Source organism: Halichoeres trimaculatus, unplaced genomic scaffold (assembly GCF_033239565.1).
Source record: "Halichoeres trimaculatus isolate MK-OKI-2021-1 unplaced genomic scaffold, fHalTri1.1 fHalTri1_scaffold_10, whole genome shotgun sequence".
NCBI classification, from domain to species: Eukaryota; Metazoa; Chordata; class Actinopteri; order Labriformes; family Labridae; genus Halichoeres; species Halichoeres trimaculatus.
In genome coordinates, this window is record NW_027437187.1 from 30,472,256 (window position 1) to 30,491,167 (window position 18,912).

Here is an 18,912-nt window from a genome sequence, read left to right on the forward strand (position 1 = left end):
GCTGATCCACTGCCTCCTTAGCTCTACCCTCTTTTCTCACCTTCCTGGCATGTCATGTGACATTACCACCCTTGTTATCCTGAGGCGTGAGGACACTTTGAAGCCTGCAGTTTTGCCACTTCCCAGGCCACCCAGGCTGACTGGCAAGGACATATGGCCAACCCGCAGAGGGCCAGTGGCTGCAAACCTTTCCTCCTCTGCACTAAACTTCTCTGGCCGACACCAGATGATTCAACACAACATGACAGGTGGAGAACAGTACAGGGGACAGCTGGATGCTGTGCCCCGCAGGCCTGCTGGGATCTGAAGAGGCTCCAGTTCAGAGCTGACTGAACCTGGCTTTCATGGCTTCGGTTATTTGCTGTGACACTACACACAATGAGCTGACCACAGCGACTCTTTTTACTCTTTTTTTATTATTATATGAACAAGGTGCTGTGGAGGAATGGTAAAGGAAAGGGACAGGATAGTGCAGGAAGATGCTGACAGAGGACCAAACTGAGACAGTGTCACGCCACATCCATCCCTCCTCTTCCCTGACCACCCGCACTAAATGGTAAGACAAAAACGAGGGCAAACACTGAGCCAGATCTGCTCCTGCTGGGAGTTTCCAGTTGGCCTGCATCATTCCTGTCTTCCAAGAGAGCCAATTAGTGACAAAAACGATTCCACAGGCATAGCTACCTCTTGTTAATTCATGACTGTTAGAGAGTGAAAATATGGGATGTCTGCTGGTAGGGATTACCATATTATTGGCAGATGCTTTTTCTGCTCACTTCAGCTATAATTACCATGGCTAATTTGTGTACCTCTTTGTGTAATTGTTAGCAAATCACCAAGGGGAGGAAATCTCAAAACCTCTGAAAAACAGCTTCAGGTTGCATCCGTGAGCCTTCTTTGAACTAAATCTGTTAAAAAGTTCAACAGAGCAGCTTCAGCCGAGTTTCTACCCCCAGTTCTTCGCAGCCATCTAAAACATCAAAACCAAATGTCAGGCTTTGGTGTGAGTCTAGTGGACTTGCTATTTTTCTTTCATGTTCAGTGATGTCTTGCAGGGAGAACTGCATTGTAGAAAAGCCGAAGATGTCAGTTTTTTGACTCTGACAGCAAACTCTGAATGCAACACAGCTACAAGACATTTGAAAAGGGGCCTGAACTCATCTGAAACCCCACAGGGAAACTTGCTTTTGTACTGCTGCTGTATGAACTTGAGCACATACATGCTCAGTGTACAGGGGGATTCCCTGGGAGTTGCTTGAAAGTAATTCTTTGAAAGTGGACCTCTGTCTTGGCACGCACCTGAACCATTATTAGACAGAGGAAATCAATCTATTGAGGAATTGTTCTCCATAAATCGTGAGTGGGAGTGTAATAAAAAGTGTATCTGCACTCTGGATGTAATTTGACTGAGAGTATTGATAAACTTTCTTTAAAAATGTTGAAGATGCTTTTACGAGGATCTGTTTTAATTGGACTGCCTCGCCACCTTCTGGCCTGGAGTCTGATGAACACTGTGGTTTTTGTTTTCTTTTAATATTTACTACAATCAAATCAAAACATGTCTTTTTTGTTCAAGACAACTCTTTACTGGATGCAACGCACCAAGGTAAGGTATTTATCAGGACAGTAAAGAAGCGCTACGGTTTGAAACTTGACATCAAGCAAACGTTGTAGTAGCCAGCTACCTGTAGCACTATAGGAAGCTCAGAGTCATCTACCACGCAGGGCTTGGTGATTGACTTACTCTTAATTTTTTGATTGGAACCATAGACCGTAAAAAAAAATGGACATTCGCTTGCTCGGCTCGAAGTGAGGTCTCCACCAAAACTGCTCCCCCTGGTGGCCGGCTGCAATATAGGTTAAAAAATCCGTGTTTCCAATCATTCCAGATGGGCTGTGGTCAAACTTTGAAAAATTAATAGTCCTCGTAGAAATGTTTCTCACGTCCGATTGTTGTAGTGATTTGAAGATATCATTTGGCTGTCTTCTATTCAAGTTCTCTTTTTTTCTGAAAAGTTTCGTTTTCATTTGTTATACAAGGTTAAAAACTAGTCTTAACGTAACATGGCAGCACGAGATGGCAGCTGTCAATCATCGTTAAGATGATTGACAGCTGCCATCTCGTGTATTTTTTTCAGGGATTGTAAGATATGTTGGGAGGTAGAGTCAAGAGTGATTAGACCCTACAGTTTGTTAGTGACTTCAAGCAAACGTAGCAGCTGGCTGTATGTTGTGCAATCAGCCCGGTGCTCTGACGTAACTGCAGGCTAATGTGAAAACAGCATCAGAAAAAAATGAGCATCCTGTTTATCTTTCTTCTGCTCTTCTGTCCTTTTTCTGTCTGTCAGTGAGGCTCCGGTGTCCACCATCACTACAAAGTTAATCACGGAAATCATTTCAGCAGAGAAAAGCACAGATATCTTTTCTCACAACTGAACTTTGTCAGCCGCTGTGGTGTTGTCATAGAGAGAAGCTAGGTAGTAGCAATTTTAAATACCCTGTAACCTGAAATACTGGCATTGATAATCTCATTTTAATGTGTGGATTACAATTAGGCATATATCTGGAAGGGAGATATATTCAAGATCACTTAGAAACTCCTAACAGCCCCTTTAAGTAAAGGTTTCATAATATATATAATATAATAGAGTATTACCGTAAAACATGCTTGCCTCATTCTTACAAAACATATATCCTGTTTAACTATTAAACAGTGATAGATGATGAAAATTCCTACCCAGACACCAGGGGATCACAAGCTTGCGTCCTTATTAGTGCTCTCACTCACAAGACTGGGTAAATGAGGAGGGTTGTATCAGAAAGGGTATCCATTGTGAAACTGCACCAAGTCATCATGCTGAACACAAATTGGTAATGAATGATCCCATGTGGGGATCCTGAAAAGGGAAAAAAGCAGAAAAAAGAACAAAAAGGAAAAAAAGGTCATTCAAATTGGTAGCCTCTGCACTTCATTCATGCTACACTAGCACGTTTTGACATAGTAGCAAAAGCAGTCAGAAAACCAGTTGCATGTTTTTCTAAAGATTTCTTGCTGGGCTCTCACAGAAATATACTGTGACTAGCAACAGAAATTTTCGGACAAGAAGGAACATTCTAGGAAAATCGGGGTGACAGGTGTGGCTGTTTCTGTGTATGTACACATGCAAAAACATGCAAATTAAAAATTAAAGGAACATTTCTTTGAGTTCTGTACATGTGTGAAAAGCACTACGATAGTTTGAAAATATATATATGTCCTAGCATAAAAATAACAGCCACAGAGTGGAGGACACTTTCTGATAACAAATTACAAATTTTTGCTGTGCAGCCAAAAGATTCTTGGATCAAAGTTTAAAAGTTTTCAAAGATGACAAATCGAATTTATGCAAATGTTTATAAAAACAGGCCAGTTTTGGATCTAACCTGTGGCCCGTTTCCTGCATGTCACTTGATGCTGACGCCTTGATTACATTAGAGTCATCAGGGATAACGTATGGAAAAATAGTATCCATGTTTTTACAAAGAAGGCACCAAATGTCAGACTGGTTTTGGGATGTTTTGTGGCAGAAATCCAGAACGAGTGTTTTCAGACCTTATTCAGAGAGGATTTCTCTCTCAGGGAAACTCCAGTAGACCTTTCTGGATAACATCTCGTGTCCTCAGCAATTGATTTGCCTATCTACACGATATGGAAATGCAGGAACAGTCAGGGTTCAGTGTCCTGATTTTGTCTCAGACTTTCTTTCCTAAACTCTGCATGTACCCAACCTGTGTGTAATGAGCCTGAGAATTAGCTTGGATTAACTCTGGATAATTACGGTGAGATTGCAATCAAAGTTTCAATTAGACTGCCGCTACAGTTAGGTTACTCTCGCCTGGGTGTTGATTTGCGATCTGTTAATTTGGAATTAAAGTATTAGTCTTCTCACTCCCTCTTACTTTCTATCTTACAAGTTAGGCAGCTTCATCCGGTCTGGGACGGTGGTTATTAATCCTGTGTATTCTGTCACCAAAAGGACAGTAACATGATTGTGAATTTTCTGCAAGGAGAGGCCGTATTAGCCCGAAGAGACCAGGCTGTGCTGAGAGGGATGCTTTGTACAAGCATTAAAGCAGACTTTGTGTATTTTTCTCCCATGAATGAAACTGTTTACCAATGTATTGGGGGTACTCAGAGCAATATGAGGATCTGATTGCTTGCAGAAGTTGATTGTACCCCAGGGTCTCCAGCAGCACTATTGCTACCGTGTACTGGAAGAACTTAAACACTCACTAAGTTACAAAGAGAAGAGAGGACAGGGAAATAAGAAGTGATGGCAGAATTACAAATTACAGCTGCACTACAGGCATTAAAAGGATGCCTTACAAACTACAAAAGAGGCCTGAAAGCTTGCCAGCTCTGCTGCTTGCAGCATAATGCCGGAGTGACCTACAAAAGTCAGAAGCTGATGAAAGATATCTTCTTCTTCATTCATTCTCACACACACACGGGTGCTGAGCTTACTGTGTCTGATAATTAAAGCTAGAGATGTGTCAGGAGGGTTAACTGAAAATGTTTCACATAAATTTAAGAAATGTAGTACACAAAGTGGACACTAGGGGGAGGCAACACCCTCAAAGACACTGGGCTGCACACAAGAAGAAAAAGGTGACCAGGCTGAGCCATAGAATCAAATAATATAGAGCAGGTCATATTAGAGGAAATTCAATTGGCAGCTCTGTGTGGGTTTTTTTTTTTTTTTTTTGAGAGGAGATACATATTGATTTATTTATTTATTTATTGCCATGTTCTGGATCTTAAGTCACTGCATTGTCTGCTAAATGTGTCCAGTTGTGATATATATGTCTCTATAATTTACATTTTAGGGTTACTGCATCAAAGTTATTTTTCATTTATTTTTTTACATTTATTTTTTTTTTCTATGATTTGCTGACACTGTTTCATTTGATTTATAAGGTTTTTATATTAACCTTATATTTTGTTTTACTGTATCTTGTTAATTGAAATGTTCTGTTCACTATTGGTATCTCATCATTAGTTTAGGTGACCTCACATATTGAGCATGTGTTGGAAAAAAATGTGTATAGCAAATGCTTCACTGATGGTAAGGGAATGCTAAATAAACTTCAAACTCACATTTTGTACTCTTGGTTTTAAAGTATTTCCACAGTCAAAATGTTTCATAGCTCTATTTCTTAAACTACCTGAAAATAACCCAGGTTAGGGTTAGGGTTACTGATCTATGTGTAAAATTAAAGTAACCTAACTTTTCTTTGTTTGTCACCTGAACTATCAATGCGACAAAGCCCCAGAAATTAACAAAATAATGTACATGGTATACAGAAAGAGATATGTCAGCCATCAATGCCATGTTTTTGCAGGGCGAGGTTGCGCGACGCTTGCATGTCTATGTGTTACGGTTCTATGGCCTGGATGCTGTATTGTTTTGATTAGGAAAATTACTTCGACTGATATAAAACAGCATCGGATAACTTTATTTAAGGTTAGTATTTACTAGATGTTTTTACATATAAAAGATGTGATATAATGACTTACAAATTTCTAAAATGGAGCGTCAACGTAAATCATAGAGGGCTCGTGGCTCGCGTCTTCGAGCTAACCGTTAGCTGCCTGTTAGCACTGTGTAACAGCAGAAAAAGCTAAAAGGCGAGTTGGCTATTGCTGCTAAAGGAGTCCCTGGTTTGGGAGAAAATGCGGTTTTAGGCACATATCAGTCTTTTTGGGGAAATACAGCAAATTTTGGCTGTTACAAAAAACACATTTCAATGAACTGCACCTGTAGAAAGGACGTTATTGACGTCTATCTACGTGTTAGCATATTGAACGTTAGCTAAAAAGAGTGTGGTTTGGCCAAGCCGCTGGTACACATTTTATCGACATTTCGGTCAAGTTTGATATTTAAACAGCAAGGTAACCAACTATTCTGATGGTAACCTTTCCAAAACACGTCTTATCTATTTCAAAATCGGCTTTTAATCACCGCTTTGGGCTTCAGAAATGCAGCTTGCCAGATATAAACATTAGTCAAAGCCTTAGCATAGTGCTCATGGATCGGGGGATAATGTATGACTGCTAATTTCGTTGAAATCGAAATATCAGTTTTAAGAGTATAGTAGCAACCCTGTGTGGTGTCAACAACAATTAGCTCAGTATCACGCTACAAATTGGATAAATTAGCATCATTGTTTCGATGATGGCCTTGTATTTCAGTTAGTGAGGTTAGCATAATTGGTACTAATGGGATTTCGGTGCTAAAATTTACACCACGTAAGCCATATGGGCTTGCATTTTATTAAATACTAATGCCTCAAAAGCACAGTTACAAAGAACAGTCTTAAAGTCACGCATTTCGTTGGAAAAGTACAACAAACAATTTTTTATGCCATCATTGAGCGACGCAGTTTCTCCATTTATCCAGCAGGGTGCACTGTTGCATAGTTTTATTAGATAGGGTAAGTTTATTGGAGAGAAACCTAAAAATAAGTTTAATAAGCTATTAGTTATATTATTTTCGTATTTTTCTCAGACAAGTTCAAAATAGCATGCAGCAGACAACAGGGCCCTTTCTGAACCGTAGAAGCAGAAGACTCTGGTCCTGACTTCGCATGTGCAGAGAGGAAAAAGAAGTCAAAAAAAGGTTTAATTCCAGCAACTCTTTAAATAAGGAAAACACATTTATTATAGAATAATGCATTTTAGCTTGTGGCCTTCTTGGAAAACTTGCAGACAACATTTAAGTAGGCTGAGTTTACAACAGAAAAAAGTTGTAACTGTACATCTTTGAACTGTACATGTGATAAAAGCATCACTTAAAAATGACCTCAGGCATCAAAGTGCTTGAAAAGAAACCCCAACTTGCCGTCGCTGTAAACTGTAGTGCTGTTAGGGGAATTTCCCCCCACATATTCTCAATCCCAAAGGGGCTTTTTGATGGTAGTCTGGTTTATTCCTCTGACTTTTCCCACAGTGTTTGGTGTCAGGGGGGCAGAAACCACATCCAGGATACAGAGGCTCACTTCCCACTCAGTAATTTAGAGGTCAGAGTTGAAACACAATGATGTTGTTCCTTTTTTTAGACGTTTACCTGGGCTTCTTTCCCACATTCAAACTGGCATAACAGTTAGAAATGTCATCTTCCAAATAAATTAATCTATTTTATAGAAAAAAATGCCCAAGTTTAGATACAGAACTTTTATTTTGAAAGCATTTTTTTGTACGTAGGCGATCTCTTATCTCTAATTACGAGGCAGTGCCACAACATTAATTCTTCCTGTTGAAACTAGGCAACATTTGTATCTCAGCGGTGGGGGTTATGGGATTTTTCACTCCTTTGCTCAATTGTGATTGGTAGCAGCAAGACATTTCTATTAGAGGAAATGTGGCTGGCCAAGAGGAGAGTTGGAGCCAAGATGGGGTGGAGAAAGATACTGCTGCAGAAAGGAAAGTCTGCTGTCTATTTCCTTGCTTGGCTGCATCCCTGGTGATAATGCTCCAAGCTTTAGTCCTAGCCTGTCTCCAGAGGCTTAACCAGACTTCATGTGGCAGCAATATGTGTGCTTGTATTTTCTTTGTCCCCTGGTTAGCAAGATATATAGACAGAGGATGATATAGTTGAGATAGCATTGGGAAATTCTAATGAAGTACTAATAAGAGAAGGTTTGTTTTATGGTCTGTCCCTCTAGATCTCCCAGTTGTCAGAGAAGCCATGGATGAGCAGACTGGCTCTCCTGCAGCAAACGCTGATAACAACGGACAGAGAAATGGAGATGAGGTAAAGCTTGAAGAAAATGATTTCAAAGATGGCTTCAGTTCTTCTGCAAAATAAAGTTTTAAAAGTATAACCTGCTTTCCCAAAACATCAAATATTTCTGTTTGTGTTGTCTCTGTAGAAGCCTCGACGTGGCAGCTGGACCAAAGGGAGGAAGAGGAAGAAGCCGATGAAGGACAGCAATGCACCCAAAGCCCCACTGACGGGCTACGTTCGCTTCATGAATGACAGACGGGAGCAACTACGGGCAGAGCGTCCAGACGTGCCTTTCCCAGAGATCACCAGGATGCTGGGCAACGAGTGGAGCAAGCTGCCCCCCGAGGAGAAGCAGGTCAGTGAAGAAGAAAAGTGCTGCTCTGTGTTCCTCTCCACTGAGTTCATCACTAATGTATTCATATAGATCAAAGCAGCAGAGGTGGATAACATCAACCAACACTGTCCTTAAAGGCTGCACTGAAATATCCGCCTGCATCATGCCGAGGCTTCACACAGATCGCAGGCAGATTCCTTCAAACCTGCTGCGACTTTCATCTAATTTTACTCTGAGCACAAAGAGAGTGGAGGAACAAACGTGTGCAGAGTCCATGGTGTCAGTAATTTCTGAGAACACATCGACACAAACCCGATTACAGCTGTACAGTGTTGTGTTTCCTAGTTTCAGCCTCTACTGTGATACAAGAACTGCAGAAAGATGTCAGATTTGATTAAAATACTTTCCACTCATGGCACAAAAATGGCATTTAAAGAAATCCTATATGCAGCACATTGTGACTTTTGATTCTGTAAAAGTTTTCAGCTCAACATGAAACACAGGTTGGTGTTTTATGTTTTCCTTGGTGGTCAAAGCTTTCATATATGACATCTTTTTATATATTTTTTTACATAATCGTCTCTGAGAGTTTGAATTGCCATCAAAATCGATCCTCCACGTGACCAACAGTTTTCTGTTAAGAAACCCCCTTTTTTTAGTCCTCCAGAGCAGATAATGCTTTTTAGAAGCCAATCAAGACCCTGTGTTTGAGAAACAAAAGGCAATCTGTGATGACTTGTTGATAAATTTGAGTAAGATATAATAAGTCCCGTTAGTCTGTGGTGCTAATAGGAGGCTGCCATCTTTGTTTCGGTCAGTAAACCAACCAGGTGCTGTATTTGGGCCAGCTGGGCTAAAAAGACTTGTAAAGAATGAATCCCTACTTTAAAACCCTTACATCTATCTTTTCAAGGGCTCCCCCCAGTGGCAAAACCAAGTTACTGCAACACTTTTTTTTTCTTTTTTCTTTTTTTTTCTTTTTTAAATTTTGGGGGATTGTACTGTCAGGGCAAGGAGAACCAATCCAGAATTTTCAATTTATAGGATATAACTGTTGTACTTTTATTCCGATGGTATGTGATAATAAATCATTCTTGCTTACCCTTTCTGTTTTGGAGGGAGAACTTAGGAAAAAATTCTGTATTTTGCAAACTTATTTTTTTAAAAGATGGTTCAAGTGTCTGGAAAGTCAACTTGTTTGTCTTTTTGAAGTAACAAATCCTGATTAGGATTAATAACTCCCACTCACTGAGCCATGTCAACCCAAAATCCACCCTCCCACTCTGTTCTTATTGCCAAATCTCTTTTCTCTGTCTCATATTTTTCCCCCTTTGGCTGAGTCCTTCCAGCTCCTCTCACCTCTCTTCTTCTCCCTGCAGCGATATTTGGATGAGGCAGAGAAAGATAAAGAGCGCTACATGCGGGAGCTGGAGAAGTACCAGAAGACGGAGGCCTACAAACACTTCACCAGGAAGGTCCAGGAGAAGCAGAAGGGGAAACGGCACAGGGGAGGTGGGCGGCTATTTGTGGCTATTTTCTCAGCTTTAATTTAAGGTTCCACTGTTAGAAAAATTAGCTGACAGGACAGATTTAACAAGTTTTTGGAGGATAAAACCTGACAATAAGGGAGTTTTTCAACCTAAACATTGCCCATAGGCAAGGCACTAATCCACTAGATGCTAGAGAAGCTGTTTCCTTGTCTGAAGCAGAATGAATTAACTCTTTCAAAATTTATTTTTGTATTCTTTGTGTTGCAGAAAATAAGCAGCAACACATGAAGGAAATAATTCCTCAGAAATTGACTTCCTACTCACCTTCAAATGTTTGCAAACTTTGAATGCATCATTTGCATAAATTCCATCACGCAGTCCTGGATCTCAGAACTCATTATTTCCGTTGCTCAGTCAATGGAACTGTGGCGAGGAGAGGAGGAGGGTGGGGGTGGGGGGTCATTTCAGAATCTGAAGTCGAGGTAGTTCAGGTTTTGAGTTCACCTTGAGGCCAGCGGGCTGTTTCCACACTCACTCAACACATGGTTCCTATTATTTGTTCCTTTTTTACTGCTTTGGATAAAACTGTGTTTAAATATCAAAAATGTTGATGACAGAAACAGCTCTGCCTCTGCAAAAATGCTCAGAGAAGCATGAAACGGCCCTCCTTAAGAAACACATTTCAGCTGATTCACAGTATAGAGTGCTGAGATGGTGTTTTTTTGGATAAGCTTGATTCACTCCATCAGTTTGTGATGTAGCAAAGGCACGCTGCGCCGGGGGAAACATGAATCATCTGCTGTGCTCATTTTTTTATTCTTTCCTTCCTCTCCAGATGTTGGGCACCAGGTAGCCAACGAAGCTCTCCACGAGGTCAGTAACTCCTCTCTGCCCTCTTTGGTAAAGTGAATATCATATAACGTCAGTTAAGAGGTCTTTAAAGTCTCTTTCCCACCTTTAGAATAGAATGGAAAATACTTTATTTATCCCTGAGGGGAAATTCAGGAGTCACAGCAGCAATCAAAAAAACATAAATGAGAAAGTGTATAGAAAGAGTAAAAGGTCCATAACAAAACAGATGATGACAGCTTGTCCATCATTGTCCAGTCAGCCAGCCTCCACCTCCACAGGGTCCAGGACTGAGCTTCTTAAGCAGTCTGTTCAGTTTCTGTCTCCTGTATCCTGTCTGCTCACAGCAGGTGAAGTTCTTCCAATGTGGCGTTGGTATCCATTGTTAGCTCCATTAGCTATTTCTTTGAATAGTATGATGCTACTCTGCCTTCTGGTATTCCCACTGCTGGATTAGCAGGGCTAGCTTGTTCATCTTATTGGAGATAGATCTTAAGTTCCCAATAACAATGAATGGAAGGACAGGTCGATGTCCTCACTTCTTAGCTCACACCTGAGAACCAGCACGTCGTCCTCATCTCCTTCTCACTTTGTGGGACAACATCAGGCCTTGCACCAGTTAGCGTTGACATGCTACAGACTGCTAACAGCTGATTTTACATGTAAACAATGCAACCATGGGTACATGTAGGATCTCCAGACAAACATGGGAGCATAAATAGTAAAAATATCACTGAAAAACAAAATCAGTTTGGTGTCCGTGACCAGCAGATGAATCATACAAAGTACTGATCCACTCCAAATGCAAAGATGACAAAAAAGAGATGAAAAAATCACAAGAAACGGACAAGGTAGAGAGAGCTGCTGTAACAGGCAGCCACAATGGGGCGGTGCCTAGCTAAACCTAAAACCTTACCTAGTGGAAACCTTTCAATGAGCAGCATTGCAGCATTGTGGACATAATTTCTTAGATCTGTTGAATTTGCCCTCTCTTTGCTCCACACCAGAGCCCACAGTTGCATCACCAAAGCTGAGTTAATCCTCTTTGGTGCCGCGTTTGTGTTTCTGATCCAAACACTTTGGCTTTTTGCTAAGTGTGTAATTCATGCTTATTAAATTCTGCATGTAATTAAGAGGTTTCCTTTGTAAGTGTGTCTTAAAGCTGAGCAGCTGTGGCCAAGGTGACTTTACTGGAGTCAGCATTCCTGTGGGAGTGCCGGTGTTTCCCGTCTAGATTCCCAAAAGTGAAGGAATCATCGCAGAGAAACAGGGACAGAATAAACAACAGGGAAAGAAACAAGTGGAAACGTCTCTGCACATTTTCTTTTACAGTTATCACTCCTCAGCCTTTGATTTCAAAGCAGCAGGGTTGATGAAATTACTCCTCCCTCCTCATTCTCAAATTGTCGCTGTATTTCCCCGGTGGCCAGGTATGAAATCAATTAGCCACCCACCTCCAGCCTGCCTAGATAAATGACCACCTCCTGCTGCCGTTGTGTGGCGAGCGTTTCCTCTGCTCAGCTTGTTTTCTGTTTCTTCTTTTTCAACAGAAAGATGCAGAAGGGAAGGACAGAACTGTTTTTGACATCCCAATCTTCACCGAGGAGTTCCTCAACCACAGCAAAGGTAAAGAGCTGGAGAACAGAGACACTTTGTAGTTGGTGTGCTGAGACTTTTTGAAGGCTCCATTTGTTTAAGTGTTTCCAAACACATTTTTCTGCTACCTCAAGAGAACGTAGCGTTCCCGGAATAGTTTGACTGTCAACAGCAAAACCCCCTAACTTTATAAGAGCACGCCTCCTTTAGAGAGTAAATAATTCATTTTGCTCGTTCTCCTCCCCCGCACTTCTACCTTTGTCATCCATGTGTTTCTCCACAGCACGTGAGGCGGAGATGCGGCAGCTACGTAAGACCAACATGGAGTACGAGGAACGGAACGCAGCGCTGCAGAAACACGTGGAGAGCATGCGCGGTGCGGTGGAGAGGCTGGAAGGGGACGTGATGCAAGAGAGGGGGCGCAACGGGCTCCTTCATCAGCATCTGGAGACTCTGCGCCAGGCGCTCACCTCCAGCTTCTCCTCTGTGCCTCTGCCAGGTGGGAATATCACTTTCTTTGTGTAAAATTTTACTCCTAAAACCTCCATCAAAAACATCCTCATAAATGTTGAACTAGACTTGAAACGTTGTTTTTCAAAGTTTTTTCTTTAATCTTTGTTTACAAGTTCTGCATCCTGCAAGAGTCTTGATTTTTTAGTAGAGTCCAGAGGTGTTATGATTTTTTTTCTTTTTTGCAAGATGTCTCTTTTTCTGTCTTTGTTGTTTCAGGCAACATAAAAAGAGTTTGTGGGGTGGCTGAATAGTCCTGATCTGTGGTCATCTGATGCAGTTTTGCTTAGATGAAACACTGTAAACATGAACTTTAATGCAAGTGCAGCAAACAATCTGCTCTAAATGATGTCTCTTAACACTATCTCCACTTAGCTTCTGCATTTGAGAGTTGAATCTGAAACACTGGTGATGCATAAAGATAAAAGTTTTAGCTTGAACACCACATCAGCTAACTGCTGTTTACACTGGAAGCCCCTTCCGTTTACAGTTTTGCTCAGGTGAAAGGATCGCAGATGATGAGGAGAATATTTATAATTTAATTTAGAGCAGAGGTCACAGAATGATTTATGAGGAAAATTTCATGGATTCATACACAACATATTGTACGAAAAACATGTAAACAGTATATTATTATAACATTAAAGAACAGGCGAGGCAAGCTGCAGCACAGAATAGATTAATCATATAAAAGTCTTAAAAGATGAGTTAAGGCTAAAAGTGCAAGCTGAGTCTGGGGATCTTAATCCCTGAGGAAAAGCTCCTAAGTGATGGAGCAACAACTGCACACTCCTCTGGTCTTAACCCTGGAGTGTGGAACAACCGACAAACCCTGATCAGAGGACCTCAGAGACCTGCTGGGGCTGTAAGGCCTGGATAGCTCTTTGATGTAGGCAGGTACCTCTCCATGCAGGGCTTGAAAATGGTAATACAAATCTAGAGACCAACTCTCAAACTTATGGGAAGCTGGTGTTAAAATGACAGAATTGAGCTTTGGAAAGATTTGGTTTGAAGTCCAGCTGAGACAAGAGAAAGGTGAATTAAAGTAATTCAACAGAGTTGCAACTTAACAACATTTGTTTATTCTCTTGTACTAAGAAATTTTTCTTATGTCAAGAAACTTAAAAAGCTAATTTTTCATACCCCATAGTCAGATTCTGTTTTGCTTTTTGAACACTTCAGGTGTAATTTTGAGCTACTGATACACTGGGCTAACATGGAGTAAAATAGGTATTTAGAATTAGTTAACACCTGATTTTATCGACTCTTACTCCCCATTTTGGGCATTTTTGACAAAAAAAAACAAAATTCCCAGATTTTCCTGAGCTCCTGGAGTTCATATTTGCTGACATTGATCAATGCTCATAGTAAACTGCTCTTAACTTGACATCTCATTGCAGTAATCCTCCCCCAGACACAAACACTGTAGTCGGCTATTAGCTCCACAGTCACAGTTTACCTTGGTGAGACATAAATAATAACGTAGGAGAGGTTATACACCCACTGTGTGTTTATGCTGCTTCCTGCTGGAGTGAAACACACTCCAACAAACACAAGAGCCACTTACTGTTCTTTTTAACACTTGGATCTTTCTTTTTTGGTTCGTATTCATTATTTAAATTTGAGCATTGCTGTCTTCTTTGTTCACTGAAGCCATGCCGAGCTCACACCCACAGGTTTTTGCTCGTAATTTCCTACACGCCTGTTTGAATTTCTGGCTCACTCAGCGGAAAAGCAGAGAACAAATACACACTAAACAACCAGCGTTATTTCAGAATAGCTCGACAATAAAGAGTGATTGAAAAATCCACTCAGACTTGACCTCAGGGGAGCTCTGCGGCAAAAGTGTCAATATATTAATACATAACAACATCGAAGCTTCTTTCAGGGTCAGCACATCAAGATTTGATTTTCTTGGTACTTAATCAGGATTTCCACCCTGACATAAGGCTGATTTTTTATTTTATTTTCATGTGGCTTCATCTTGTAGTCTGATGCTTGTGTTTTGACACACACTTGAACCATGACGAGCCTGAAAGATCCCGTCAGGCTGATGAAAGCTGCTCCCCTCTGCCTGCTGGACTCTCTGACCCAGTCTGGGGACAGCCTTTGACGCTGCTCGCAGCAAAAACATCAGCATGACGAGTTGTGGCTCATGCTGTTGGTGTTGTCATGTGTGATTTCTGCCCTGCCAGCTTCCACTTAGTAAATGTCCAAACATGAATTTTTGTGGTCCACTCTTTGGGCAGTGGTTAGAGGAAGTAACGTGTGCTCATTTCATGTAATTTCTTCCAGGAACTGGAGAGACCCCCTCTATCGACACCATCGACTCTTACATGAAGAAGCTCCACAGCATCATCGTCAGCAACCCCCAAGACCACGAGAATCTCATCAACACCGTGAGAGACGTGGTCAACCGTTTGGACAGGTAAGAGCTGGAAAAGTGACAACATGAATACAGATCGTCATAAATGTCCTCTGAAACTTAAAATCTCACCTTGCTTCTGTCTCTTCATTGGATGTTTAACTGCTTTAGTGAACTGTGTGTTCGCCTCTTTCTGCCCTAGATAATTGGGCCGTGTCCAGCTGATTGATGGACTGAGATTACAGTGACATTCAGTGGATGCTGCCTCTCTCCTTTCCATGTCGATCCATCATCCCAAGTTGATTTGAAGTCATCTTTTATTCCTCTTCTAAGATGGTGTAGGTGAATGTGAAGTAGCATCTTATATTTATTAATTTTTTATTTCATGTTTTAAAAACTTTGTCCATTGATGTAGCTGTAGTTTGTTTTATAAGAATAACGGATAAGGGAGACTTTCTGTCACAATGCTTCCACGGGAACAGCTAGTACTCAATCAAACACGTTTGGATCCAAGTGAAATGTGTCAGTAGGTTTGTGTTGAACACATCAGAGCGGTTGAGTCTGTTCTGTTTGTTTTTTCATGCTCTGTTTAAGAAAAACGTGCCATTCTGTTTTCTGTGTGAAAAGGTGTGTTTTCAATAAATGTTGTATACTTCAAAAGTCAGTTTGTTTTTGTGGGTTGGTGACATTCTGGGAATATGTTCGCACTGAAATGACAAACAAGGTTCGACACCCCAGGCAACACTGACCTAAATTTACTTATTTCATGTTATTTGTAAAGCTTTTTGAAGCAAGTATAATTTTTTAGAGAAATTGGAGAGTGATTTTAAAAATTCCTCTGATGTCTGATGACATGTCTGAAAGTGATGATTTCTCTCAATAAGAGGTCAGTCCAATGAAATAAGTACAAATTAAGTCTAGTTTGTTGTGATAGTTTGAATAATCAGCTTCATCTTAACTCATTTAAAGTTGCAGAACTGCTCTGCAGTAATTTCAAGAGACACGTTTTTACTTTGTGGCTTAGTCAGAACTACCAAGAAGCACACAGCTTGGAGAAACAATAAACTCCTGTACCAAAGATTGTCCCTCTTCCAGTCTTGTCAGTCCAGAAGGAACAGAACAGAGAACAAAATGACTGTAGAAGTCTTGGCTCTGCCTTTTTAATATTGTTTTTTTGTTCATCAGAATTCATTTATGATTTTCTTGGGAACTTAAACTTGCATGCAATCAAAGTTCTGTTTTCCCTTTTGACATGGTATTATGAGTCTTTCCTGTTTCCATTCACTGTTACCCATTTCCTGTCTGCCAGCTGAGAGTTCCTGTCGACAGAGGCCGTGTTGGTCACAGCATTATATCCAGCCGTATCGCTAACAGATGTTTTCTTCCTGCAGGACAGTGAATAGCTGGAGCAATACACTGAGCTAATTATACACAAATGCTAACTAAATGTGTGTGTTAGCAGCAGGGGATGCATGTTTCTCTGTAAGATATGGGGTGTCAAAGTCCAATTCTTCAAAGTCAAGTGTCCCTGTGCCGTGTGATGCAATGAGGAGCCAACTTCAGCTCATTTGTTACATTTAAAACAAAGTCACAACCTGGAACCAGATTAAATTAACAGAAGCAGAGGAAAAGTTTGCAGGATTCATCAAACAATTGTAACTAAGACTCCAAGAAAACAAGCAGTACATGGAGTTAGAGAATGAAATTAAGTCATCTTTTATCCCCCTGGGAAGTCCCATCTCTCCTGTTTGTTAGATGTACTGTGACCAGTGAGACACTCATACCTTATTAGGCTTGTTTACCTTTTAACTTCTGGTATCATCTTTCACGTGTTCACTACTCAGCATGTGCAAGAGGCCCCAGAGCTCATTTGTATAATGAGCTTGAAAAAGACTTTTTCTGCTTTGATGTTGGCCCAAACCTGTTAGGAAAAAAAGAAATAACGTGAGAAAATGGAGAGGGAAAAAAAAGAACTGTGAGGAGCAATGGCTTCAACCATGAAACCATATTTTACCTTAAATAAAAGACCATCTCAGGCCATTCACCCAGCTCTAAACAGCCATTACATTGAAACCACTCACAAATACAGTATGATACAACACAGCAAGATGGGAAGGAGTATGATGAGATTTGATACGTTACAAAAAACAACAATAAAACACACAGTGGTCGTACTGTATGCTATGATACAATGAGATACATTATAACATGTTACAATAAGATGCAAAACATAGGATACCATATGCTTCAATTAGACTGGGTAAGATACACAGCAACACATCATGCTACAATACAGTGCAATACATAATGTTTTACAGTACAATAAGATAAAATATGTTGGAATAATACATTTACCAAACAATACAATACAATATCACCCAATACGATATGAAGCAATGTGTTACGTTAGCATACGGAAAAATATGATAAGATATTGTGTTGTTTACGATAAGATATGATACGAAAGGAAATGCTGCAGTATGCTCTTATACAAAAGGATATATGTTACAGTAGGATGGGATAGGATATGATACATTAAAATACAGTACAATACTTAATACAGTATGATACTGTATGACAGGATAGGATACAATATGCTATGATATGAAACAATGCAAAATGTATCGTGACAATGCGATAAAGTATTGTATGTTCCTTTACAATTCAGCACAGTATCATCTTACATAAAGTGAAATGAAACTACATTATACAATACAGCAGCACAATACTATACACATTATAGTACAATACAGAACAACGCAAACAATACATTATGTCATGACATAACAAATTATGACCAGACATGATAAAATTCTAAACATAGGTATGTTACTGTACCATTTTGTTCAGTTTCAAGCACTGTGATACACTTTGATTTAATATAAAACAATTGAGTATGATATGATGAGATAGGATTTGGGATGTCATGGTAAAATTCAGCAGGATATTACTTTTTTAAGCACATGGTAAGTCACATAGCACCAAACAGTAATCCATACAACTGGGAATACAGCGTGCCTTTGCAACCTAAAGGGAGAATTTAAGTTATCAGAAAAATTTGTTTTCTGATTTGTAAACCGAACTGAAGTCGGCAACATTATTTGATGAAAAAAATCTATGTTTTTAGATGTTTCACTCAATACTATTGAGTAGAGCAGCAAGGATGGCCAGTCTCTACTGAGTCAGCTGCTGCAGGAGCTCAACATTATTCTTAAATGTGATTTAGCAAGGCACAAATGAGATTTCACTGATTGTTTGCATCATGTTTCCCAGTCTCCTGGCTTGCCCTCGCTTTGCCACATCATCATGACGCCCAGCCTTTGTCTCCACAAAGAAAAAACCTGCTTTTAATGAAAACAGCTCCTTCCTCCACTGTTGGGTCATGTCTGCATCCTCAGCCGGCTTCCTGCCCGTGGAGTGTTGGGGCTGACATTTGGAGAAAGAAGCCAACTCCAGCAGAGAGACACAGATCCTGGACCAGAGGAGGGGAGGGAGTGACTCAGAGCTGAGAGGATGAGTCAGGCGTCATGTGCTGAATTGGCAGTCAACGGTCCCAATGCCCTGAATGGTTTCTGTTAGCACCATTATAGTCCAATTGAGCTATCTTTTTTTAGTCTGATGAGGCATGGTCCAAGCAGTTGGCAATGTGGCTTTGGTTATGTGGGCTTATAAGCAATGATGGGAGTGCAACTAAATTGATTTTGCAAAACGTTCTCCGATAGTCAAAAAATTACACCCTCTGTTAATCAATAAAGCATTCAGCTCAGGGAATCAGTACCAAATGCTACTTTTCCTCAGACTATTCTCTGTGACTAAGCTCTTTCTTATGTCCTTCTGGGGGAACATTTGAAGTTCTACTTATTCATGAGCAGAATCTATTATTCAGACCCCATTCAGATGATTTCAAATAATTCATACTGCATCATCGGGAAGTTTCTTTCAGGTTCAGTGGAACTGTTTTTTGTATAATTGAAACTCCCAACATGAAATTAAGGTGTCACA

At 40.4% G+C, this 18,912-nt stretch overlaps 1 protein-coding gene across 2 annotated transcripts; it reads left to right on the top strand.

The window, feature by feature from the left end:
* Nucleotides 1–5,371: 5,371 nt before the first annotated feature.
* On the top strand, nt 5,372–15,532 carry hmg20a (high mobility group 20A). 2 transcript variants are annotated; one of them, XM_074676697.1, is made up of 10 exons: nt 5,383–5,504; nt 6,990–7,059; nt 7,705–7,793; nt 7,912–8,121; nt 9,480–9,612; nt 10,426–10,463; nt 11,990–12,065; nt 12,319–12,534; nt 14,841–14,973; nt 15,113–15,532. In XM_074676697.1, the coding sequence occupies exons 3-10, from the start codon at nt 7,728–7,730 to the stop codon at nt 15,114–15,116; spliced, it is 876 nt and encodes a 291-aa protein (XP_074532798.1). In that variant the 5' UTR covers nt 5,383–5,504; nt 6,990–7,059; nt 7,705–7,727; the 3' UTR covers nt 15,117–15,532. The 2 variants fall into 2 exon arrangements, with proteins under 2 accessions (XP_074532797.1, XP_074532798.1); XM_074676696.1 differs by lacking the exon at nt 6,990–7,059 and having other exon boundaries at nt 5,372–5,504.
* Nucleotides 15,533–18,912: the final 3,380 nt, after the last annotated feature.

Bases quoted from the DNA above. Each gene is read 5' to 3' on its own strand.
- hmg20a (XM_074676696.1), top strand. From the start codon at position 7,728: ATGGATGAGCAGACTGGCTCTCCTGCAGCAAACGCTGATAACAACGGA. The intron at 8,122-9,479 runs GTCAGTGAAGAA...TTCTCCCTGCAG, and splicing joins TGCCCCCCGAGGAGAAGCAG to CGATATTTGGATGAGGCAGA. The intron at 12,066-12,318 runs GTAAAGAGCTGG...GTTTCTCCACAG, and splicing joins GTTCCTCAACCACAGCAAAG to CACGTGAGGCGGAGATGCGG.